The following is a 25,957-nucleotide window of genomic DNA, read 5'->3' as shown; positions in this document are numbered from 1 at the left end:
ATTATTTTTATTATTTCCATTATTTCATTTTGTACATTTTTCAAACCAGAAACATTCCTACATTACTGTGAACTCAAGGTGGAGCTGGTTTGATGTGTATCACTTTGTTTTTGTTGAATTGCATTTGTTTGTTTTAATTAAAAATATAGTGAATACAATCTAAGATACTTATTTTACTCTCCTTAGATTGGTGATAGAACATTAAAAACAGTTTTAAATAAAATAGAATTTAGCATAGAGTACAATCACAGTAGAGACATTCTCTGCGCTCTATCTCAGCAGTGGTGTTTGCAATTCAGCAGGGAATGCATAGTCACTAACAGAGTAGCATGAAGAAAGAGCATGAGAAAGAGGTACTTACGTAACTATTCCTATGTATGTGTGAATAGATTTGTAACGAGGAATGCATTAACTTGCATCATTTTCTTAAGAGAAAAGGATGTATATAATAGATACTGTACGGTATGATTGTCATTCAGCTGTTTTGCTGGTTTGTAGAAGTGTGTCATTTATTTTTACTCTGTAGCTGTATATTCACGCACAAACACACATTAACGTGTTATATTCATGTGTGTTTATTTTAAGTTAGTGTCACCTGTTGTGTTGAGCTTATTTATGGTTAAAGCCACCACTTCTGGTCTAGATGTCTATTGGGGTGTGTTGCATGTTGCAGATCCCCTTCCCAACCCACCATACCAATGGCTGAACGTACCCTTAGATTGGGTTATGTTAGTGGCCCAGCTACTGTAATATCTGGCTCATTTATTGTTGGTTATCTGGTAAATGTTGCACTTACTGATGGAACAATGCAACTGTTTATGCAGTGTGACTGGCTTCACATTGTAACCTGTATTAAATCATGTAGTCCAGAGATAAAGAAATAGTGGATCAGTCAAGTTAAAATGACCTCAGAAAGCTTGAGAATGACAATCTATTGTTTGTGTGTATTGACCTTTTACACCACATGACAAGACATTGTAGCTGTGCGACAAACAGAAATGGAGCATGATATGCATGTCCACTAAAAACCCTCTTCTGCTGTGAAAAGAGAGGCTGTTGCATGTTTCCGACAGCAAACAATGTTCACTGTGTTTATAGAGGACTAAGAGTTAAAACTATTTCAACTTTTAACTAGAGGGCACAGTGCTGAGTGAAGTTCTTTTTAGCCACTTCAATGTAAGAGCAGGAGTTAAATGCTATGCTTCATCTTAACATACAGGTTGTGTCCATGAGAGTATGGCAGTGGTTTGGTTCAGTTTTTATGGGTGAAATGAGGATCTATCTAAATGAACATGATTGAAAATTCACTGAGGGTAGAGTAAAAGCTGAGGTTTGTTCAGGTGGTCATTTCAGCTAGATGTGTGTTGACTAAAGATTGAGGCTGTAGCTGAGCTGCAACAGTGTTAAGGGAGTCTTATGCGATTCAAGGGTCACAGATAATTTGCTTAAAGGAGAATTCCGGTCGATTTCAACACGTAGCTCTGTTGTTTGTAAATTTGGAGTGCTGTCAGTAGTGAGAAAAATGAAAACAATCGGTGCTGCCTACACCGTGTTATCCTCCTGCTACAGTTAGCAACCAGGAGACTGAAACAGGGCACATTTTAAACAGGGTTTTAGCTTCTTAACGTGTTCAAAATGTTATTAAAAGTGCCTACCTATGTGAAGTGATTCCTGTGAACACAGTGAATCTGACTGCAGTAGATGTGAAATGCATGAAAGTTGTGCTAATTCATATCTCTGTTTAGTTCCTGTGTTGAGACGGCAGTAAGACAACTACAAACTACAACACCGAAAAGAGAGGCAACAAAAATATTTATTAATTTAATGATTAAGTAAGGTAGCGTCTCCAAACTTACCTCAATTATATTTATTATTATTATTATTATTATTATTATTATTATTATTATTATTATTATTATTATTCAATTGTCTCCTGCTGGTTGTACTACAGCACTCACTTTAAAAAAATAAGCATATGCCTATTTTTGAAAATATTTTCAAATCTCTTTTCGGAGTTTGTAGACCTGAAGCACTCATCTTGCCGTTTCAACACCGGAACTAAACAGAGCTGAATTAGCACGACTTTCATGTATTTCTTTCACATCTACTGCAGTCAGATTCACTGTGTTCAGTCGGAAGGAATCACTTCACATGAGTAGGCACTTTTAATGACATTTCAAACATGTTAAGAGGCTAAAAGCACATTTAAAACTTGCCTGGTTTCAGTCTCCTGGGTGCAAACTGTAGCAGGAGGATAACACGGTGTAGGCAGCACCGACTGTTTTAATTTTTCTCGCTACTGACAGCACTCCAAATTTACAAACAACAGAGCTACATGTTGAAATCGACCGTAATTCTCCTTTTATATGCTGTATCTTCTCGTGCCTCAGCGTCGCTCTAGGAACCAGATCTCATTCTGACGGTTGATGTGAGCGGGGTTGGTGTAACCGGCCACAATGAACGAGTCATTGACATATGCACCAGGAGAATCCAGCAGCTCAGCCATGGCATTGATCTGATTAATGATGGTCACTTCATTGGTGGGACCAGTAAATGGCCTGGAAGAAGGAGGGAGTGGTGCATGAGTATGAGGAATCAAATGTCCATGTTCCAAGCAGGAAAAAGGCCAAGCAGCATTCATTTTAGCACTATTCATTATAAATAATCATTGTTAGCCGTCATTGCTAACAAAAAGAGGGAATTAATTCAGGAATAGTACAAGTGTAATTTTTATTTTATTCTCTACTGACCTTGTGTATACAGTAGTGGCGGGCCACATCTCTATGGTGATCTCATCGTCTTGAGGTTGTGGGGGCTGGGCCTGATACTCATTGGGAAGGTAATAGGCCACAATGACCTCATGGGAGACCACAGAATGGTTCTCATTTGTGCGCACCACTGTGATGATGGGCAGCGTCATGCCGAGGTAGTCGCCTAGAGATTAAAAAAAAAAAACATGGCAATTGTCATTATTACCGGTCAGGCAGGCTTGAAAAGTACCTGGCCTTGAGATTATCATCATCAAATAAAAATGAAGACAAGGCTGGGACAGAACCTGATTGTATGTGTTAGATGGTTCCTTGCTTGTGGACTTACCCAAGGTGTTCTGCTGGCAGATGTATTTCATTATCCTCATAAAACCATAGCAGATGCTCTGTTCATAAGTGTCCTCACGCATTGTTATACAAGCCCAGTGGCCCTTTTCGTAGTGACGTTTCTCATACAGCAGCTCCCCACACTGTAGAAAGTACAGATGACGAAAGACAGAAAGAGAGAGTTAGAAGTTAGAACTTTAGGTACTCAATCATGAATAATGTGGGTAAATTAAATTGAGTCCTCTAATAAAACTGTGATCTGTAACATTTGCTATTAAACTGGAGAAAATTCTCAGTCTAGACAAATGAAAAGCTTATTGCTGTCTACAAAATGTGAAAAATAAATTTGTGATTGATTTGTAAGTAACCCCTAACATTTATAAACCTCTATTTGGACAAAATACATTTTACAAGGTGGTGTAATTATTACTGGTGCATCTCTGTGATTTTTATTTTTTGCTTAATCGGCTACATTAGTGAGTTTTACAGACTGTAAATCAGGGCTGCATAATTAATCCAATATTAATCGCGATCACGATTTTGGCTTCCCACAATTCAATGAACATTATCCGACTGTGGTAGTGACGTTTAAAATGCATGCTCCGCTCATAGAAAACTCTGTTGCATATCAAATCAAGCAGCACGACTAACTGGCATTATGCACGGTTGTTCACCGTTCAAGAGTCATTTTGGTTTGGTAAAACCCAATACTTACGCAACGAATGAATATCCGAATAGTCAAATATTTGGGTCCAGCCCTAATTGTTTTGATGCACAGATTTGTACATTAGCAGGAATGTAGCACAACATTGAAATGAAAGCTGTGCTGTGTTTATTTAAATGTGAAAGTGCAATAAAAAAAAATGTCCCTAAAATCAGTGAATAATCGTGACCACAACATTGATTAAAATAATCGTTATCATTTTGGCCATTATCGTGCAGCACTACTGTAAATATTCTGTTGGCTTTTACCTATTGTTAAATATCCAGAAAAGTATGTTCAATTAAAGCATTACTTCCAATCTTATTTTTACAGTCACTGCTTCCAATTCATATCTTAGAACTTTTCTAAATATTTACACACACATGAATAAGTGAGGAAAATAATACTTTTCGTACTAAAAGTATATATTTATTTGATCATTTTATTCAGACACTGTCTAAGCACAGTAACCATTGCAGATCAGGTGTATAACCTACTTATTGAGGTCTGCTGGCTGTCAACGTGCTGTCCTTTTACAAGGCACTGAAACCTTCTCCAATAATAGGGTGCCATGATTGTCCTTTGTTTAACCAGTCTCCAGCCAAGTTTTAATTAACTAATTAACTCAAGTTAAACCAATTAGCCCTCTTTATTTATAGCCCCCCTAAGGAGTTTAAATGGCTTATTGTATTGGGTGACACGGTCATCTTGTTGAAAATAAATAGCTGACCCATACTTGCACAGAAGAGATAAATTTCATAGTTTTTCCCTTTTTATATAGACCATGGACATGTATAGAAAGACGGGGTTACACAAGCTGAAAGTGTATATGCGTTATTTGTCGTGGTCAAAGTAGTAAATATGAGATAGATACCTTCTCTTTGCGTGTGAGGAGAGTGAAAGGGATGTGTTCTCTGTTACTGCGTCCTCGGTTGTTGGTGGTTAGCTGTCGAATGGGCTCTGCCATTTCTGTCAACAGACAAACAAACAACACTTTAAACGGTGGTACACAAATAAAATATTGTTTTATAAGAGCAAGAGCGTTTTTCACATACTAACCACATACATACAGTACATACTGTATTTCCATACAAACTTTTTTTCCATTCACTTCATATCTACACTTGCCGTCTCCTGTCTAATCTGTATAAAACATCCTCACTTCCAGTAATCTGCTGGCAGGCAGCATTGGTAGTTTTCGTGAGAAAAGGCTGCCTGATGGGCAGAGCACTCTGCCAGGATGTCACAGAGAGTCATGATTATTAGAGCTGATGGAAAGAACACTGACTAAAGCTGCCCAAGGCCAGATATAGATTGGTATTCACACAGCCAGTAGCCAATGTTTTTGAAATACTGGTGCATGATATTTCACCTATTACCTTAACCTTCATGAAGTTTAACAGCATTTTATATATCGGCAATGTAGTCTACCCCCTAATGGAACTGTGTGGGGCAACTTTTATCCAATCATAGGAGTTCACTACCTTACTCACATGTTCGCAACTCATCCACTATGTTGTCATTACATTAAACCCTAACATCATTAACACAACCCAGCCTCTTTTAGTATTATGCCCATGTTGTCAGATCAAATAATGCCATTATGTTCTTTTGTTGAGCTGTCAAATACAAATCAGTCAAGGTGAACCCCATTCAATCACATGTTGTCAATTAATATCATGGAGGACAACTGGGTCAGGGTCAATCCTTTGACAACCAACACTGTCTGTCTGTGTGTGTGTGTGTGTGTGTGTGTGTGTGTGTGTGTGTGTGTGTGTGTGTGTGTGTGCGTGCGCGCGTCAGTAGTACAAAACTCATTTAGCAGGATCTCATAAACTCAAGCTTACACTGTAAATCACTGATTAGGAGGAGTAGCTCAGCATGGGTAATGACCATGTACTTTTGACAGTAAAATATTACCTGCTAGTTTATGTGTGTGACCTCAATAAAGGAGACAAGGAGGGGAAAAAAAACATTTCACTGCTTAAACCGCTGCATGGTTATGCCCACATACAGGCATGTAATGCACACAAAAGGCCAGGCAAACTAATCAGTTTATATGGCAGCACATCTAGAGCCACTCAGTGTTGACGCAGAACAGTCAACACACTTATTTTTGTACCTGAGCTTTCTAATCAATACAGGGCTGTAGTCATGTCCCACTTTCAGTCTGGCAACTGTTCCACTAGCCTCTGGTCTTCAATGTTAATTTTTCATCATTTTTTACTGAAAACTGACACATCATTTTGAGATATTCTGTTCAAAATCTGCAACATCCGCAACCCATTCAACAACTACACTTTCCATGGGGTTCAGACTTTTCCTTGCATATCATTATAGTCTACAGTGGCACCACTTTTCAAACAGGGTGTGCAATTCACATTCTAATTAAATTAGCTGTATAATATACAAAATGTATGTATTTGTTTTACATTGAACCTATGTCAGAAACGTATACAGGAAGTGTTCAAATGTTATCAGCAGTACTACACATGGATTTAGCTCAGTATTTGAACGGAAGAGTTAGCAGAACTGCAAGAAACCCATAAGTAGGGTTAGAGTCCAGTTCACTATAGTAAGTGTTGAGTGTCTATTTGTGGCTTTTGTGTAAAGTTAATACAATGCAATGTAATGCACAATAGTTGGAAATTGTGAAAAATGATTAAAATGTATCAAGACTGAGGCCCACTGTGGTTCAACATCAGATGTCAGTTGATTGAGTTTAGTAGGTTGAATCGTAAGATCTGTGTATTTATTGCGTGTCATGTTAAGTAGGGTTTATTTGGCAGAAGAACATGCTGTTTCATTTGTTTTAGTTTCTTGGGTGTGCTAAGGTACTTATTATCATCGATATTTATGAATAGAGACTAAGACAAGGTCATCGTTTTTATACAATAACTTTTCACTTGGGAAGTTGAAAACAGTGCAATGGCCATTTTGAGAGCGCTCTTGGTCTGAATCTTTAAAGCAATAAATTCCATCTTGTTTACAAGCTAGAAGCCCATCCTGCATCCACATCAGTTGATAATTTCTGCTCATCTGACCTCCTTTTACTTTACAATGAGCCATTGTGAATATCCATTGCGAATAATATGGTCTTTGTTTCAAGCAAAGAGCTAGACTGAGAAGGCATGAAAAGCATACAGTCTGTAAAGGGCTTAGTACAGTACTAATAGGTTGTACTACATGAGTCAAATAAGTTTGTTTAAGGAAATGAAATGACATGAGCAAAGAAGTCCTGAGGATGGTTTATAGCAGTCTAGTGGAAAGTATAATTTTCTACAACATCACATGCTGGTACGGACATTTAGGGCTAGGAGCAAAAGCAAGAAAAACACTGATAGTTTAAGTAATATTCTCGAAGATGGTGATTGGCCCACTGATGAAAGCGCTTACATATTTGCAGTATTATGAACTGGCTGTCTGTGTCAACATTCAAAAAAAAAATCACAAGCGGCACACAATTAGTGACGTGTTTTTTCCATCCGCCAGAGAGGGTAGGCGGAGCCAACGCAACAGACTCGCTCTTCAACTCTGTGAAGCAGCGTACTGTGAGAGCCAAAAACACACCTGCAATTACTAATTATCGCTATAGATGCTGCCAAAAAGGATGAAACGAAGATCTTCGAGATTGTAACTTTAAACACTTCCAACAAGATTATACGGAACCCCCAGAGACAGCTGGTGGAACTGTACACCACACAAACCAGGAGAAAAGCAACCTTAGTAGTTGAGGACTCTTCATACGCCAGACCGACTGAGTATATGTGAACACATCCTTAAGGAAGTTGAGCCACAGTACCCTAACTGAAGTCAAACATCACATGTCTTTAGTTGTTGCTTTAACTTGTCTGTACACATCACATTTATATCCCAAAGAACAAAACAAACGTGTTTTGTTTAGCTCAAAGACTCAGAGTTGTATGTCTCATTTTTCTCTGTTAATGAATTTGCTAAACCTAAACCATATAGTTGTGGCATTTTTGACTGTAAAAACAACTAGTTGGTAGCTACGTTGGAATTAAATTTGTAGCTATAGCTAATGATAGTCAATTAAATAACCCCAAACCGGCAGCAAAGCATAGCTCCCACATCACCCCTGTCCACCCTACTTTATCCCTATCAGGGCAAAGGAGTTTAGTGTGGCCTTAGCCTGTGTCCTTAGCAACAGTATTGTCGTCCAGGACTTAGCAGCCACAACCCCAGTACCAATACAGGCAAGGTAGCTAATCCCCAGAGTCCGAAATTTCGTACTAAGTCCTCAACTAGTGCTGTGGTCTAAGAGCAGAGGGAGGAGAATGAATGTGCCAGTCTGTGTTATTGGATTTTAAGTGGGCACGTAGTTAGGTGACAAATAGCCTAACCAGGTGGTTTCCAACTTGGGACCAGGACCCCCGAAAGACATAGTCAGAGTCAAAGAAATTATTTTTCACAAAACTGTTAGTTTTTTCTGACTTTTCTCTCTCTATATATATTTACTGATAGGCATTTTAAACTGGTAATGAGGGGTCACAAGTAGACAGTGCTTTATAGTAAGGAGGTACATGCCAAAAAGGTTGGGAACCCATGGCCTAGATTAATAAGTATCTACCATACACCAGTTGAACTATTAAAGAAGGCTTTGATGGTCTCTTTAATGTTTTATGACCTACACGGGGAAGTAAGATATCTAAAGTTTTTTTTTTTTTGAGAATAGCATTTTATTGCTGTGAAGCGGGACTTGAATTGTTAAAGTTTGGATTCCTCAAGCTACAAATCAACAAAATCAATCATTGATTGAAGGCAAAGAAAAACAGATTTTAATTCAGAAACTTTTGAGGTATATTGTTCAACAATGTTCCAGAGAAAATGTTAGAATGGTAATAGACTTTGGTGATGAGCCCATGGAAATATCAGTGACTGAATTAAATTACTTTACCCCTTTGTTTATGGGATTTCACAACAAACACTTACAATACAACTGTCAAATAAATTCTTTCGAAGAAAAGCTAGGTTACCACTACAAAATAAATAAGACTGCAAATGGAAAATTAGACAGTAAAGACCAATTTAGACCATACTTGTTGGCACTTTTTGTGTTGCTACACAGCTGCCTGAGGGACAGCTCAACTGCACGCTCAACCCAGACACAGCCTGCATTGGTTTTAGGGCTACACAATATATAGTTTTTTTTAAATCATTGCGATATCAACTGGCTCAATAAACACATCGCGAAAGGCTGAAACATATCGTCAAAGACACTCAGAGATTTTTTGCGTTGTGAAAGAAAGCCTTTTATATTAAAGTCATTGTTCAATTTGTTCATAAAACGAATGTTGAAAAGGATTTCCTTTCATTTGTTTAAAATTCAACAAGCAATTTTTTGTATTTCAGTACAATACTGAAAGCAGAAATGCACAACTGAGTACACTTTAATATCGGTTTATTTATCGCCAGTTATTTCACACACTGTGGTATACAAATGTGTGATGGTTGTAGTGTTCAACCTGGCAACCTTTGACCTAAAGTTCAAAGCAAATCCAGTCAATTAAAAATGACAAAAAACTCAAGCCCCATTCTGCCTGTGAATCTGCAGTCATAGGCTAAATATAGCACAAGTAAACAAAAAAAAAATACAATCACTCACACATACACACACACACACACAATAGAGCCTGTCAATGTGGAAGGTGATAACTTCCAATCTTTTAGTCAGCTTTACCTTACAAGTTCCAGGTAGGTCGTACAGCCAATGATGTTATACAGTACTAAACTCAATACAGTCGAGTATACATTTGATTGAATTGCTTTTTTGTACATCCATGTAACCCCATTGAGTTACTAATGTGTCAGGCTATAGTGTCAAATCATAGCATTATAGGCCAAGTATGTATACACATATACATACAAACAATTTCACTCCGGTTTAGCTTTGCTCTCAATGTAGGTACAGATGTAATGTATATATTTAATCTATATATCTATATCTATATAAACAACACAATGTCAATCAAATCAAAGGTGTAAAAATACATTCTTACAATATGACTATAAGTGTGAGTGGCCAGTGTTTCTAACAGCATATTTTATTTGTTAGATTATCCTTCGCACTGCCCAGCAAAACAAAGAGCAGCCCTTCATTGGATGCAGCTTTGAACAGTTTGAACATTTTTTGCCTATTTTAACTTTAGGCAAGGTTGAAATTAGCTTTAGTATTAGACAATACTCCTACAATAATACCACTATTGTATTTTTATAATGGCTGTGAGATTTTACTGTCCTAATAGAATCTTTAAACCCACATGAGGAAACAGGTATTTGCTATTTAATGTCTGATAACAACACAATAAGCCATGATTTTTGTAGACTGGATCTGAGTGAAAGCTGTGCCTTACAAACACGATTTTCATGACTTAAGAAATGCTAATTTACATGTACATTCAATGGTTATTCCTAACACCTCACTGTACTTGTGATCTGCATGTTTTGTGTGACAGGTGGACTTTTTTCATTAAGAGGATCTCAAAATGTCCATGCAATTCACAACAGATCTGACATTTTTTGCGGTAGTTATGGAACTATTTATAGAAAAACCACAGGAGCAGTTTGTGTTTTCTGGGGCACCACACAAATTGGCCATTTGGTGACACTCCCGCCGCACAACCCTGTGGCAAATCGCCGGACCACCTGAGTGTATGTGAACACATATTTAAGGAAGTTGAGCCAAAGTACCCCAAAAGTGTATGGCTGTCTTTAGTTTTCACTTGTCTGTACACATCACGTTTATATCCCAAAGAAGACTAAAACAAACGTGTTTTGTTTAGCTCAAAGACTCAAGAGTTGCATGTCTCATTTTTTTCCTCGTCGTGTTTATTATTTTTTACCTTGTGAAACTTCCACTTGGTGTCCCCTCGCTACGTTCTGCCAATATTGCAGCAGTTGGTCTGAGTGTTCGTCTTCCTCTTCCTCCATGGTTTTTCCTTCTTCGAGGCTGCCGTTGCCCGAGTCTGTCAGTTGGTCTTCCGAGAAAGACTCCAGGTCCTCCAGTGTGATCACACCGGGTTGGTCGGGCCCGCTGCCGTCACCACCACCGCCGCTCATTTGGCAGCCACCTTGATCCATTTCTGTTTGTAAGACTAGCACCTACAGAAGAAGAACAGCCTTAAAGGGTTGACAAGAAACTAACTTATGAATCGCCGGCGAATTTACGCTTCGTTTGTCTTCGGACCTCGGCGTGTGTTGCTCGTCCAGATTAGGACAGGCGTTACTTTCTGGTTCACAAACCACGTACTACGAAGCTTTCCTTGACACATTTAGCCATATGCATATTCGCAATGTTATATATGACTTAAACTAGTCATATGCCTCCTCCGGGCGCACTTTTATATTCGCTAAAAAAACAATAAGTCGCCTCCCTCGCCGTAGCCGGAGGTGAATGCGATGTTTACAGGAGACGCGAGCGTATCACGTGACCCTGCTACAACCCCCCCCGCTGCTGCCCGAGATGATAAATAACCGAGACGTCCACCCAGTTACAGACATTTCATCCAGTAATCTCAAAGGGGCCAACATGTCAATAACAACAGCATAGGTCTTCAGCAGCATCTTAGCAGTAGTCTCCAAATGCATTTTGTGGTTATTTGTTCCTAATTTACTTGTGACATGCGACTGCGAGCACAGGTGCCTATTTATTATGTGCTAGCCCATAGAGCTGCCCCTAATGATTATTTACATTATCAATTCATCATTAGATTATTTTCTTGATTAATTAATTAATCAATCATTTAGACTACCAGAAAATAGTGAAACATGTCTTCAAATAGCATTTTTACAAGTTTTACACTTTATATATCAATCTTTTTTCATTTTATTTTACATTACATCAATATATATGAGAAAATCAATGACCACAAAAGTCATTTTTCTATTTCTTTTTTAATTTGACATACTTTATTAATCCTGCAAGGTAATTCGTAATAAGTGATAACAATAATTAACTTTCTACTTGTCACTGTCAAGTTACATTGTAATAGGGGGTGCATTATTTTAGGCTTCAGTCACAGGGACACCTTTAGCTCATGTTACACCATGTTTGTAGCAGTGACACCTGCTTGCACGTACACATGTAATTATTTGCATCCCGACCCTTTTAAGAAATCAATGAATGTCTTAATAACAGGACACCCATTGGTAGAAGGCAGCAGGGTTCACATGCATGTTCACATGTGTATGCATGACAGCCATGGCTGTCTCCGTTAGTGTAATAGGAGAGGGACTACACACCCACGGCCACATACACATACATTTAAATACATAATATTTAATTGGACACAAACCTGACCTGAAAAAGAGGGATGATGATAATATTTTTAAATAAATGCTTTGGTACATATTTTTTCATGTTTCATTACTTTAATAATGTGTCTTTTATTGTGGCAGATGGTCAACAAAAATATACCTTTTGTGAAGATAATAAACAAACTTGAGCTTGTGCGCTAGGGGACAGACTAAGCAGGATTTCCTCTGATCTGTGTCATTACAACAGCCAACCACCATGTTGCACCCTTCAGCATGCACATAGAGAGGACTTTATATAATCAACTGTGGGGTAGTCTCCATTTAAATACACGCTTGTAAACACAGAAACATACACTGATACACAGCCTATACTACACACACACACACACACACACACACACACACACACACACACACACACACACACACACCAATTAAGCTCCTCCCATTGTGGGGTATTCAGAAAATTCAGCTTAGTATAGGTTTTGTTATTAATAGGTGACTACAGACTGACTTTTTCTGTGATTTGTCACGTCACTTAGCGCCATGACCATCAACCAATCAACTGTTGGCCCCTGCTGAGCATGATCAGTGAGGCTGCCGTCAACGATGTTGTCATTTGGCACACATCCTCTCTTCTCCTCTCCTCTCCTCCCCTTCTCCTCTCCTCTTTTTAATGATCCTACTGTTCTTGGGAATAATCCAAATCTAACATTCACGTCGTGTTTGTTTTTCTATTTTTTAGAAGACGCTTTCTCTGAATTCATTCACAAGCATACCTTACAGGTGGTACATTAAATAATAATAAAAAATCATGTATCATGTAATCAATGTATTATTATCATTTTAATTGTGATGCACTACTAGTGTTACTGTAAAAATTATGAGACCATGGCTTAAACAAAATGGTAGACCCTCTCTCTGTGGTATTGTTCACAGTGTGTTGTCTTTCACCACCATTATCCATAGCCTAAAACCTTTGCTTTATTTCCATAGAAAAAGAAGTGACCGTCTTTCTGGTTTGTTCATTAAAGCAATAACCAGGGGCAGAGGGCACAGTCTATTTACAATCCTCACTGCCTGTGGAAAGGAGCTATTTAGCATCCTGCTGGATCTGGTGCTGATGCTCCTGTACCTTTTTCCCTGATGGCAGGAGGGAGAACAGGCTGTGGAAAGGAGCATGAGGGTCCTTTATCATGCTCTGCGAGTGAAACAGCTCCAGCAGGAAGGGAAGGGGGGCACCAATACTTTTACTGGCCGTCTTCACAATCCTGTGCAACTGTTATCTCTCGTTAAGGACATTTTCAAGCAAAAATGCCAAAAATGTATCTATTCCAAGTGTTCAATCGTTTGGTTTGGCTTGCATTATTGTAAATTAAATTTTCTGGGATCGCTTTGTGCTCTAGGATATTGTGATGGGTGTTTTCTTTTTACTGTTTTGATGTTTTATTGACTAAAGAATTAATCCTTTAACAGGTAAAATTATGTTTATAAATATATAATAATAATAATAATAATAATAATAATAATAATAATAATAATAATAATAATAATAATATCAATATATTTTTAGTTGCAGGCAGCCCTAGCTAAAACCAAAAACTCCAGTTACAATGAAAATGTAGTTGAAAGTTTTTCTTTGTGCACTTTCTGTCACTCCACATTCCATCCAGACAAAAACAGCGACCTCACTAATCTGGTGCTGAGTAATCTCATAATCTCTGGACTTGACCACTGCGTACACATTGCCTCATTGAGCTCCACCTGTCAATTAACTGGAGAGAGATTTTAAACGGCTTGTCTCTCAATGCTGTCTGCTTCTCTCTGACATGCACAACCACAAAGACATGCATATACAGTATAGTATACACTCTGCAGAAGACTTCATATGTGTTTTTATTGATTCAAAATTGGCAGGTTTTTGTGAAACTACAAGCCAATTTCTTTTATCTCACACATACATAAATTAAAGACTAATTATGCTGTACACCAGAAAACAAAAGAGTTGGGAGGATAAAACAATGTAGAGACAACTTTGTTCCTCTTGGATCTCTATTACTGGCAAAAAATGTAAAGTTTTCCCGAGGGTAGTGCAAGAGAAAAGGCCATAATGTTATCTATAGTAAAAGGGTTAATTCTCTGTTTTAGAATTTGGAGTGGCCGTCTTAGACCTGGTCAGACTGCATGCTAAAATGTTAACAAATATGCATATTACTAAGTATTAAATATTAACATGGGGCTGACCAGTCATTTCATATCTCAGTGTTTAGCATGCTACCATGTTGGATTAATTAGGTTACGTTGCCCTGTGTGAGCAATTGTGAGCGTTAATGGTTGTCTCTCTGTACATGTGATAGACTGGTGACTTTTCCAGGGTATATCCCACCTCACACCCAATGTGAGCTGGGGTAGGCTCCAGTCCCCCTTGATCCACTATTCTGCATGAACCAAATATGGCGGCAACCAAAGTATGATAAACAGCAGCAAGTTTTAAAGCATGTACATGGTTTAAGCTTTAACACATTGTAAGACGTCACTTTAGGTTTAGCAGCTTGTTATGGGCATTTGTCATTACTTTCTAGACCAAATGATTGATCAATACAAAAATCAAACTAAGGAAGCGGGCATTTCTCAGTTCACATGACCAATAGGTAAACCCCTCTGGGCAGACTGTAGGTCATGGTAGGATGTTTTGTGTAGCATCTGACCCCGATGGTCTTGGATAAGATTGGAGTAGGCTTTTAGCCTATTCACCTATGGCTTGATTTATATTGAGTTTCCCCCTTTTTTCTGAACCTCTTACATCACCGTCCATAGAAAAGCCTACAGTATTTTCCGACCCATCTGTTCTATCTTTTCCTGGAACCCAGTGCTACATTAGACCTGCATTATGCAATTAAACCTCCTTTATATCATTCCCATTAGTGGTCCATGGTTTTATACACATGTTAAAGCTATGATTGAATCATCTTGTAAAAAAAAAAAATAGCATCATAAACAAATATATTTTCGCGTACAGTGCATACATGTTTAAGTACACACAGTGTACATGCCTATTGTGTACATTTTTTATTTATTTTTTTACATTTTGTAACATTCAGTATTGCAATTTCTTTACAAGATCATGCTTTCTCTGTGTTTTAAGCCCTCACATTAATAATAGTAGAAATTAAAATATATTTTTTTAAATAATCCTCTTTTGATATTCTCAAAACCTTGCTGTACCTTCTTTAATTAATAAACGCATACAATCTCACTTCACTCCACACTCTATAAATGAAAATAAACACTTTGCAATACTTTGAATAATGACATAGCATAATTTTAGTTAATTTGGGTTCATTACAGTGAATGTTTTTTGACCAGGCTTAAGTTGGTTCCTCAGTTTTCATTAAATGGTCTTGAGCAAACAGCTGTTAAGTGATCTGTTTTCAAGTTTCAACCATATCGTATGTGATGATGCACAATCCTGACCAGATGGGAAGGCCCCCTTACACTTACATGAAAGAATGTTTAGGTCTAGGTGATATAGCTGTTGATGTTTTCTGAAAGGTCAGGGGAATTAAGGGTTGTTATTTAACCCTTTGCTTTTGTGTTCATCTAAGCTCTATAATGCACACTCACATTTCACCATAGAGAAACAGGCTGAAGCGGAAATGGGACAAATGGACAGCTCAGTTTCCACTTCAAGGGGAACGCTTAACTAAAAAAATGTTTAGGTTAAAAAGTAGTTTGTCTATTCTGTTCGCACAACACCTCAGTCCTAGCTGCATCACTGTTGTGCCAATAATGACATTAAATAAAACCCTCTTGTGTAATATTGCCTAAATATAGAATATATTGACATATTGAATCCATTGCTTTCTATGTATTACTTTGATCTGTTAATTCAGTGACTATTATCCCCCATACTTATTATTATTCAGTGTGCCGATGTGCTGCAATAGCAGCAATCGGCACAATGACTATTATCCCCCATACTTATTATTATTATTATTATTTTTCACTTCCACCACATTTTTGTCCCGCTAGTAGCCACGGAGCGTTGCCAACACATGCACATAAATACATCAAAACATATGTAATGATTGGGAATGGTGTGCTATGAGTTTTCTAAGAGAAACGGCGCAAATTTCCCATAGACTTTAATAGGAAATCTTTGGGAAATCGCTTAACATAGCTCAAAACAATCCCTCTTTGGGGCCATACTGTATCGCCATACTTTAATGTAGAAAAATAATTAAAAGTTTAAACCGAAGACAAGACTTTGGCCTTTATTGGGCTGAATGGACATTCTGATATCAAGCACGGTTTCTACCAAATCACAGTTTATGTATCGTCTAGTTTTCAGACCGTTTCAGATTTTCCAATGTGTGTGTATGGGGACGGAATGTTGAGAGCCAGAGGGGAGGACAGAGGGTGAATCTGCAGTACGATTCTCTGAAATTTTTCCAAACAAATTGCTCTCTCCCCTACAGTTTTCACTCTTCATACATCATGGTTGTACATCATCAATGTAGGAACATTTGTGCCGGTCTCAGACATGTAACTATGGAATCCACCGGACTTATAAACTTCTGGCTGTGTTCATACCAGCTGCCGATAGGAACAATGAAAAGAAATATCTGGAAGGACGCAGACGGTTCCCTTTTTGTTACCTGCTCTGTGTTGCATATATTTGACACCACAAACATAAAAACCACATCAATGCGTTCGTCAGACTCGTATCTCTTTCCATTCCATATTTCTGTCAGCGTGGTGCTTGCTAGTCAGTCTGATGCACCCCTCAACACAGGAAACCTATTACTGATAAACTACATACTGTATTTGTTTGTTGCTCTTCCTGCCAGGTGCTGGAGAAATTCATGTCTCGCCTTGTCCAGAACCGGGTGATGGCACACAAAGACCTGCGGACTCTCAGCAAATACCAGATCATCCTCGCCAGGGATCAGTTCCGCAAGAACCCACCACCATGCATCAAGGCATGAAGTCTGCTCAATGACTCTTTGGGTGCTATTGTGTCATACACTGTGTGCTGTAGTATAACATTTTACATTATGTGATACACAGCCTTTCAGAATTAGTTAGTAGTAAAAGGTGATCAGACAACTCAAAAATATAAATGCATATATCAGTGAATTATATTGTTAAATAGTAGAAATGCTGTGTAAAAAAAATCTACAGCTTTCTACGTATAAAACAGCCATGGTTCTTAATGAAGACAAGACATGCTTAAAAGATCAAGATACTGCAATGCAGATAGACAAATGGGGTCTGTTAAATTCAAGTTTGCCTGCTAATTTTGTTAGTTCATTAGCTGGCTGAAATGCTTTTGCTACTGTTACTGAGTTTATGCAGTGTACAGTCGTTTTATAAAGAAAGTTATAGTTAGCTTCGGCTATGTAGCTAGCTCAAAAGGCTGGTGTTTAGTGTGTTTACCCACCAGTGTTTGCAGTTAAACGGGACCTCCAAATTTAAATGAGTAAATGTGTGCTAAGACTGAAACACTTGAACGTGAAGGATAACTAAAGTAGGAGAGTAAAATAAATTACGTTTTCATTTATTTCATTAAGAAAAGTACTAGGATTTATATTTCTTTTAGCATTCAATTTTAATTATTTAACTAACAACTATTTATTGATGCATTCAGTTATAGTCTGGTATAGTTGATTGAAAATGAATAGATTTTCTGTCAAAGTTTAGATATTCCAGATAAGCATCAAATTGTTTATATTTAGTATACACAATTTTTAAATACCATTTTAGAAATAGGCTAAATACAGTGTTTAAATTAATTACATTCTATTTCCAAATGACAATCATGCATTAATGTACTTTGAAATACAGTAGAAGCAGTGTCAACCATGGTATTTATTTTTTTGAGGCCTTTTTTTAATTCAAATTCTTACCAGTCTCCTAATGGTTTTATGGACTGACGTGCTCTCCTACTCTCTACAGGGTCCGCAGCATGGGATGCTAGAAGGCACATTTGCCCTCTGCATCTCCCTGTACCATGGCTACGAGCTGCTGATGCAGATGGGGCTCCGATCGCTCTTCTTTTACATCCAGGGAATCATGGACGGCTCCAGAGGTCGGTCACCTGACCTCCTGGCTTTCAGTGTATTCCGTTGCCCTTTCATACCCCAGATTGATCAGTGCTCCTGGGTGTATGACTGTACACTCGATAACGTGTCATGTCTGTGTATGATGTTTGATATCTGCATTCTTCATGCTTTGTTTGGTTCAGAGATGTCCAGGGCCAGAAATGAGCTGCAGAGGACCCCCACCTTAGTGGACCTTTACCGTGAGATGGAAGCAATGTTTGTGAAGCCTTCTGCTGGTAACTAAGAACTTATTCATACCATATTAGTCACATTTCTGAGCCTTTCTTGTGTACTTCAATGAGGCATTATGATGGGATTTTCTTGATTTGTTTTGTGCAGCTATCAAGGTACTTTAAGATATAGCAAGGAATACACAGAGTATCTATTTGACTAACATCCACTATATTGATACTTGTAGGTCCAGATGAGCCATTCATTTACGGTCACCCCAAACTGGAGAAACTGGAGGAGGTGGTGCTGCAGCACTTCAGACAGTGGGCTGAGAGCTCAGCAGACAATAATGGTGATTTACTGTACTTATTATATATTATAAATGCAATTTTTGTTTTGTGTTAAAGCTTAAATCTAGAATTCTCTTCACAGCAAACAGAAAGCATATGGCACTGTGTTAAAGCTGTTTAACCTTGTTGCCATGCTTACATTAAAGATTCAACATTGGAGTTTAATAGTGCCGCAGTGTTTCAGATCTTCAGCTATGAAGATATTATGCATGCAGAGAAAAACTGTTCTCCTGAACAAGAATAAGCAGGAAAAGTATCCACAGTACAGCATTTGTTGCAGCATAATTCAACCTACAAGAGCTAATCATTTAAACGTAGACTTTGATGAGAGTATACACTTAACATACTAGATTTGGAGAGGATAACATAACGCAGCATTCCAGCATCTGAATCAAACCGGCATAAGAAATCAGTTCATGGTTACTGAAGGAATTTGTAATCAATATGTTTCTCTTCTGTCACATTTAATATTCAGGTTCAGGTCCTCAGGAAGTAAGCACGCGTGTGATGATCTTTTCATCATTCCGTGAGAGCGTACAGGAGATTGCAGCCATGTTGAACCGCCATGCTCCGCTGATAAGGGTCATGACCTTTATGGGCCAAGCCTCAGGGAAGGGAGTCAAAGGCTTCACCCAAAAGGAACAACTGGAGGTAGAGTGGCTTGTTTTATCATCAAGTGCAGATTAACAATAAGGTATGGTGTATATATAGTGAGTTAAAGATGCTCTAAGCGATGTCACGCGTTTTTTAGGCTACAACATTTTTTGTCACATACAGCAAACATCTCCTCACTATCCGCGAGCTGCCTGTCCCCTGAACACACTGTAAAAAAAACGCGGTCTCTGTAGACTGTAGGCTCCACAAACACCAACAAAAACAAACTGTGCCAACCTGCACCACACAACATAACAAACAGTCTGCCAGCGTTCTAGCCAATAACCGACTAGAAGGATTTTGGGGTTGGGGGGGGTTAGTGTGCAGAAGCACGGAAGTGAGGGAGAGGGGACAGGATGAGGAGAAGGGAGGGGCGAGCTAGCCTTGTTTTGTTTGAAAATACTTTGAACGTCAACAAGAAGTGCCGTCACCCAACATTGCTTAGAGCACCTTTAAAAAAATAGAAAAAAGTGCCCTTGTGGTAAGAATGAATTAAAGGTGGCTGTGGCTCAGGAGGTAGAGTGGGTCGTCTTTAACCACCATCGGTGTATGAATGTGTGTGAACGAGAAGCAAATTATAAAGGGCTTTGTCCGTGAAGGTAGAAATGTGCTGTATAAATGTACATACTATATTCCAAGAGCAACTTATTAAAAAGCCTACATCAAGCTCAATATTTGGCTGTGTCAACCATAACACTTTATTTTCCAATGAACAGTTCCATTTTTCAAGTTCTGATAGTTAGTCACATGAGTTTTACTATTTAAAGCTTTGTTCACTTGTGTTGTAGGTGGTGTTCAGGTTCCGTCAGGGAGGCTTCAACACACTGGTGTCGACCTGTGTCGGGGAGGAGGGGCTGGATATCGGAGAGGTGGACCTCATTGTTTGCTTCGATGCACAGAAGAGTCCCATCCGCCTGGTGCAGCGCATGGGACGTACCGGACGTAAGCGGCAGGGACGAATTGTTGTCATCCTGGCTGAGGGACGGGAGGAGAGGGTGAGTGTTCTACCAAAGTGAGACAAAATGAGCTGTGGACCCTCGAATTAAACATTTGATGTTCTACCAAATGCACACAACCCCACACAGATCCACAAAACCACCTATACTAAACTGTGTTTTCCTCAGACCTACAACCAGAGCCAGAGCAACAAGCGCAGCGTGGACAAGTCTATTATCAGCAAAAAAAGCGCGTTCCACATGTACCCCAACAGTCCCCGCATGCTGCCCGATGGGGTGAACCCCACCCTGCATAAGATGCACATTACCTGTGGGCAGTTTGACCATCAGGAGAGCAGCAGGCGGTCTGTCAGGGGTCGACGGTCCCACTCTGAGGGACGGGCCTCACTCATCCACCCTCAAAACCTGAGTGAGTAATAAGGAAGAGGGAGATTTTTGTCATACAGAATGGAGACAGAGAAAAAAAAAGGCTTCTTGATTGGAGTAACATGGGTCTCTGTTTTTGTGTGTGTCTAATGTGGTAGTTTGGCAGGGCAGTGCAACGTCGGACGGGTTTCTGAGCAGTACTGAATATTCCATCTGGGCGTCCACCATGAGGCTGGACGAAGATGAAGCTCATCCAACCCTGAAACGATCCCATTTCATGACCCTACCAACTGATCTACCACCTCAGGTTTCTTTTTTTCTTTTCTCATTGTTCCTTTCTGTCTTTCTTGTGTGACAATGAAGATAAAGCTGTTGTGAGCTAGGGTTGGGAATCCCCGGAAGCCCTACAATTCGATATTATCGTGATTTTAAACATATTGCTATGTATTGAAATGTATTACTTTTTATTTTTCAACTTCAAATTATGTCCCCAAACATCTGTTTTATCTAAAAAGATAAATTTCTGTCTGTTCATCACTTCAGTTTTATTGCTGCAAAATGGGATTGTCAAACTGACAAACTGACCAACACTGTCATAAATGTTGTAAAAATAGTTATTTTATATTATATAATAATAATTATAATTTATTATTATTAATACTTGGCGTCGGTGTATCGATACAGTATTTCCACGGAATTCTGAGCCCATTTTGAGGCTAGCATACCCATCCATGCCATGAAACCCACATAGGTTGTTTTTTTAATAAGACCTTTTAATAATGGAAAATACATTTAAAAAATAAATAACGTTTTGTCTGTAGTTTACAAAGACAATGTCCTTGCACTGACTCTACACACAAAACATACAATAAGTTTACTGGAGTGATTGGCCGAGACGCCTGTCAGTCAAGCATTTAAATTGTAATAACCTTTAATGAAACCAATGTTTTCATATTGCCATTGGCTGAAGTTTATTTATATAAACAGGCACATTGGAAGTAGTAGCATTTTTAGATTTTTTTTTTTTTTTTTTATGGACCTCCACAGATTTTGATATTGTTTCGGAGCCATTAATGGTACTGCATCTTAGTAAAATTCTCCCGCTTTTGACATTGCATGGTGGCAGAGACTTTAGACAGATTTGCTGTAATTTCAGGTGGCTAAATCTTAACCCCAAGGTTGGAAAGTTATGTGTATAAAAGAGAGACAGACACTCATTTTATTCATAAAATGTAATGTGTGCAAGAACCTTGTTATATTCTTCCTATGTGTCTTTTGTGAAGGGCTTGAATATATTGTTACTGTTTTACTAACACCTTTATGATATAATGTTATGCCCCAAAGGAGGAAGTTTCCAAAAGTGGACCACCATCCAGAGAGCTATCTTTGTGGGAGTGGAGACACTGGCAGCACAAAGCGCTTCCTACCAATGTTGTTGATCATTCCCTCCGCTGCCACCACTTCATTAAGGTGATGGAGCTCGTAGACGGCATGAGAGAGGAAAATGAGGTGAGAACAGGAATAACAACAAGTTAATGTATGATAATATTGCTGTGTATTATTTCTGTGAGCACCAAGACAGAAGCTAATGTAGTCCTACTCTATGGCATTAAGAAAAATGACTGAGCTTAGGTCTTTAGTGTGTTGACAGCTCAATGAGTTAATAAGATGAGCATGTAACCACTAATTCAAAGTATATGCCAATTAATCAAAGTTCCTGGTGTTAGGCAAACCTCAAATGGCTCAAACATATTGCGAACATTTTGCTTAGTTTCGTAAAAGAAAGACAGTAGTCTGTGTTTATGAAATGGAGACCAAGCTTTATAAACTCACCAGGCTGAAAGAAGTCAGCTGAGTTTCATGAGAACATAAAATAGTGATTTGTGTTGCATCACTACATGCATTGTTTTGAGCTGGATGGTAAATTACTGGCATAATAAACAGGCTCTGTGGTGAAATTGTGGTGTGAGTTAAACAGTTTTTTTTTTTCTTTTTATACAACCGGGTGTTCCCCAGCTGCTCCTCCTCCTGCATTCTTTCTTCCAAATTAGATTAAACCAAAAAACTGATAAAAAGAATTAACATTCTCTTTTTGAAACAGCACGAGAAAATGTGAACATGTAGATTGATTGACTGATTGACTTATACTGATGAGTGCCAAAATATTTTTATAGACAAGTTGTTCTCCCTCCTGTAATAAAGCTGCCAAAAGAGCAAGGCTGGATGTTCATCTCATCTGTGTTTTCTAATGGCTGAACTAATAGCAGCTTTGTTCATGGTCTTAGCTGCTGGTTGGAATCAATCGTATTATTTGGTAGTTTGACTGGATCAGTTATATCAGCGGGGACATCACTAAGACTGAAAGAAACGGGGGTGGGCCCCCCCCAGGCTATGCAGAACTTTACCTTACAAAATCTTACTTACAAACGTTACTCTAATGTTAGCTTTTAGATACATCAAAGCCGCATGGGGAAACTTACTTAGATCTGACTGTGCGCCTGCTGAGGCTAGGACTTAAATGATATCCATCTGCTCGTGTAAATCTGGGATAAAGTAATACCATACCTAATTCCTCTCTCTATTAGATAAGTTGCAGGTCAAAATAAGACTATTTAATTACACTAATTACTGTTACTGCACGGTAGAGTGGTTGAATCAGTGTCATTCAACATCCAAAATGTCATGTCTAGCACAAATCAGTAAAACAGACAAACAGAGGTCAGTGTACCATGACAAATAGCAGTACTATAGAAAGAATAAAATAATAAATAGCCTTTGTTGCATACTTTATCTTGTAAGCTGTTGATAAGGATCCTATTTAAAGTAGCTACCGTCTGAATTTAATAACCTGATGGCGGAGGAATAAAAGTTTCGTAGATTGCTATATGTATGTATGTTTGTACGTATGTATGCTCATGTATAGCCTAGCCTACATACTTGTTTAATTTATTACAGCAAATGAATGCAGAAAGTTAAGTTGGTCAGAATATAGCCTATATAATAAATATCATGAAATAATTTAGTTTGGCTATGCCTTTAGTGCCTAGACTTGCCAACAAAAGCCTGTTGTTAGAAGAAAACAAAACACCCCACACTTTTTAAGCCCTGTAGACCAGTGGTTCTCAAACTTTTTGACATCAAGGACCCCCACGTTGACAGAAACTAGACCACGGACCCCCATTTGAGAAGTATTTATCCCAGGGTTCCCATCGGATAGGATTTTTGCTTGTAGATGTTTTATTACAGAAAGTCTATGAAAGCCATGACCAAAATAGTCATACATTCACTTTTTGCTGGGGACCCCCTGGAACCCGGGAAATACAAATAAAACAAACAGACTGCAGTGCATGACGACACAAACAGATGGTGAAGGAAGATTGATTCAAAGTAGTGATGGATACAGAGTGCCCTGTAAAAAACAAAAAAAATCTAATTATTATTTTTCTTATTATTATTTGGGAGGAATATTTTGGGGTAGCTTCAACCCCCTAAAATAGGCCTAACGAGGTCCCTGTATATCAGGAAGGTCATCAGATCAGAAAGTGCTCTGTGTTTTTATGGTGCAGTTTCATAAGCAATATCAGTCAGGTAATTTATCCACCGTTAAACTCTCCCAGGCCCTGTTTTCATTTTGCCTATCCCTTCCCATTATCACTTCCAAATGTTGGTTTTAAGAATGTTCCAGGCCATCTGCTATTTCACAAGATTGTATGATCGATAACACCCCTGAATTTTTCCAAATCCTTGAAATTAGGTCAGAGATTATGTTCAAACTGGCTATTGGCTGAGCTAACAAGTACCTACCTTTTTCTTCCCCCATGGGGTTTTTACCATACTAATGAGCCCACCTTTAAAAACAAAACTGGATTACAGCGCGAGATGGCAGCTAATGTCTCACGTGCCTTCATGAGTGAATTCAGGTCATGGAATACAGAGTGAACAAAAGCGGACTTTAATTCAAACATTTGATAATAAAAAAAACAACTTAGTACAACATTAATCAGTCTCCAAAAGTAAAGAAAAAAAAAAAAAAACACTGTACAACACAAAGTCCATAAACCTGAACACTAAGTAGTGCAGTTTTTTTTTATTTTTTTATTTTGAAATTGAAACACAGCTAAGTAGAAGTACTTAAGTACAGTTCTTGAGACAGTGTACTTTGTGTACAGTGTACATTAATAATCATATACCTGTGTAAGTCTTTTTATTTTCATTCAAGTGAGTGATGTAGTACGTGCCAAAATATTTAAAGAAAATAATCCATAGCTTAACTTTCCATTAAATTAAAATCTGTTTTCAATGTCGAGGTACTGATGAGACTGAAAACAAGAAGTAATTAGTTCATAATTCATTCATCGTTTCCAAGAAAATGATTGAATAAAATTAGAATAAATAAGCATGTCTGGTTTTTTTTTTGTGTATATTTTAGTTTTTCCCCAACCCACATAGAAGTTTTTTACTAAGTTTAAAGTGTTTTTCAAGTCCACAAAGCATTTTTGTCTACCCCTGTTTTTTTCCTTTAATTTGACAGTTTTACTAATTTGATAAACATTAACGCTCCATTTAGTGATGATGAATTTAAAAGATTAAAGTGTGTCGGATGGAATTTGTACTCTATGGTACTGTATTGTCACTTGACGTGTTTCTATTACCACACAAGCAGCCTCTCCTCCAGCCATGTTCCACACTCCTTACTCTGTGAGGATAGTGTTAGCCACGGCTTCCTTGCTTGTTTGCAGAGAGGCCTTCTTACCGAAAAATAAAGCACCTTTTGAAAGTCGAAACTTTATATTTTCTTATAAATCTTGCCCGCACATATCCTCCTCCCCTTAATAGCCTTGCACTCAAGAAGCCATTCATCTAATTTAAGCAATTTTCTGTCTGAGTGACTTCAAAACCATGCTGTGTTTGTCACTGCGCTGCCTCTTTCTCTGTATGATGAGGAGGTGCAGGGCAGGCCGGCCTCCTCTCCTGTGATTATGTAACGCTTCTCTGAACGGTTACATAAAGCCAGGAAGCTGGAAGTAGGTTGGGCAGTGATGACCTACATGTTTAACGTGCTGGGCTGAGGAGGGGAGAGTGGGAGAACAAAGAAAAAGATCAAAGAAAAAGATGACAGAAGACAAATAGAAAACAGTTAAAAGGGAATTAAAGTGACACTAAAAGGTGACACTAAATTATAGAGTTCACATTTACAAATGGATTATTCACATATCGCTGATTAACATATATGGTCGATAGTTGATGTAGTATAGTTTAGGTTTGATGGTGCTTGAGTTAG

At 38.3% G+C, this 25,957-nt stretch overlaps 2 protein-coding genes and 1 long non-coding RNA gene across 4 annotated transcripts in view; 1 reads left to right on the top strand and 2 right to left on the bottom strand.

Moving 5' to 3' along the window:
* Positions 1–25,957, top strand: part of fancm (FA complementation group M) — a 54,440-nt gene that overhangs the window by 9,044 nt on the left and 19,439 nt on the right. The window contains exons 5-13 of the mRNA XM_031281693.2: positions 16,926–17,057; positions 18,034–18,166; positions 18,323–18,415; positions 18,598–18,702; positions 19,176–19,351; positions 20,143–20,349; positions 20,479–20,719; positions 20,835–20,983; positions 22,021–22,185. Coding sequence (XP_031137553.1) covers positions 16,926–17,057; positions 18,034–18,166; positions 18,323–18,415; positions 18,598–18,702; positions 19,176–19,351; positions 20,143–20,349; positions 20,479–20,719; positions 20,835–20,983; positions 22,021–22,185 — 1,401 coding nt within the window. The remainder of the gene's footprint in view (positions 1–16,925; positions 17,058–18,033; positions 18,167–18,322; positions 18,416–18,597; positions 18,703–19,175; positions 19,352–20,142; positions 20,350–20,478; positions 20,720–20,834; positions 20,984–22,020; positions 22,186–25,957) is intronic.
* Positions 1,168–11,259, bottom strand: soul3 (heme-binding protein soul3). 2 transcript variants are annotated; one of them, XM_035994460.1, is made up of 7 exons: positions 11,006–11,259; positions 10,662–10,920; positions 4,673–4,767; positions 3,097–3,238; positions 2,751–2,934; positions 2,366–2,558; positions 1,168–1,449 (listed from the first exon to the last, which is right to left on the bottom strand). In XM_035994460.1, the coding sequence occupies exons 2-6, from the start codon at positions 10,897–10,899 to the stop codon at positions 2,387–2,389; spliced, it is 831 nt and encodes a 276-aa protein (XP_035850353.1). In that variant the 5' UTR covers positions 10,900–10,920; positions 11,006–11,259; the 3' UTR covers positions 1,168–1,449; positions 2,366–2,386. The 2 variants fall into 2 exon arrangements, with proteins under 2 accessions (XP_035850353.1, XP_035850354.1); XM_035994461.1 differs by having other exon boundaries at positions 11,198–11,216.
* On the bottom strand, positions 9,204–10,653 carry LOC116037768. The gene is made up of 2 exons (XR_004101946.2): positions 10,281–10,653; positions 9,204–10,246 (listed from the first exon to the last, which is right to left on the bottom strand). It is a non-coding gene; the product is annotated as an uncharacterized LOC116037768 (long non-coding RNA).

This window comes from Sander lucioperca, chromosome 18 (assembly GCF_008315115.2).
Source record: "Sander lucioperca isolate FBNREF2018 chromosome 18, SLUC_FBN_1.2, whole genome shotgun sequence".
Lineage (NCBI taxonomy): Eukaryota > Metazoa > Chordata > Actinopteri > Perciformes > Percidae > Sander > Sander lucioperca.
Note: the sequence above shows the minus strand (reverse complement) of the source record. Positions and strands in the feature narration are given on the sequence as shown.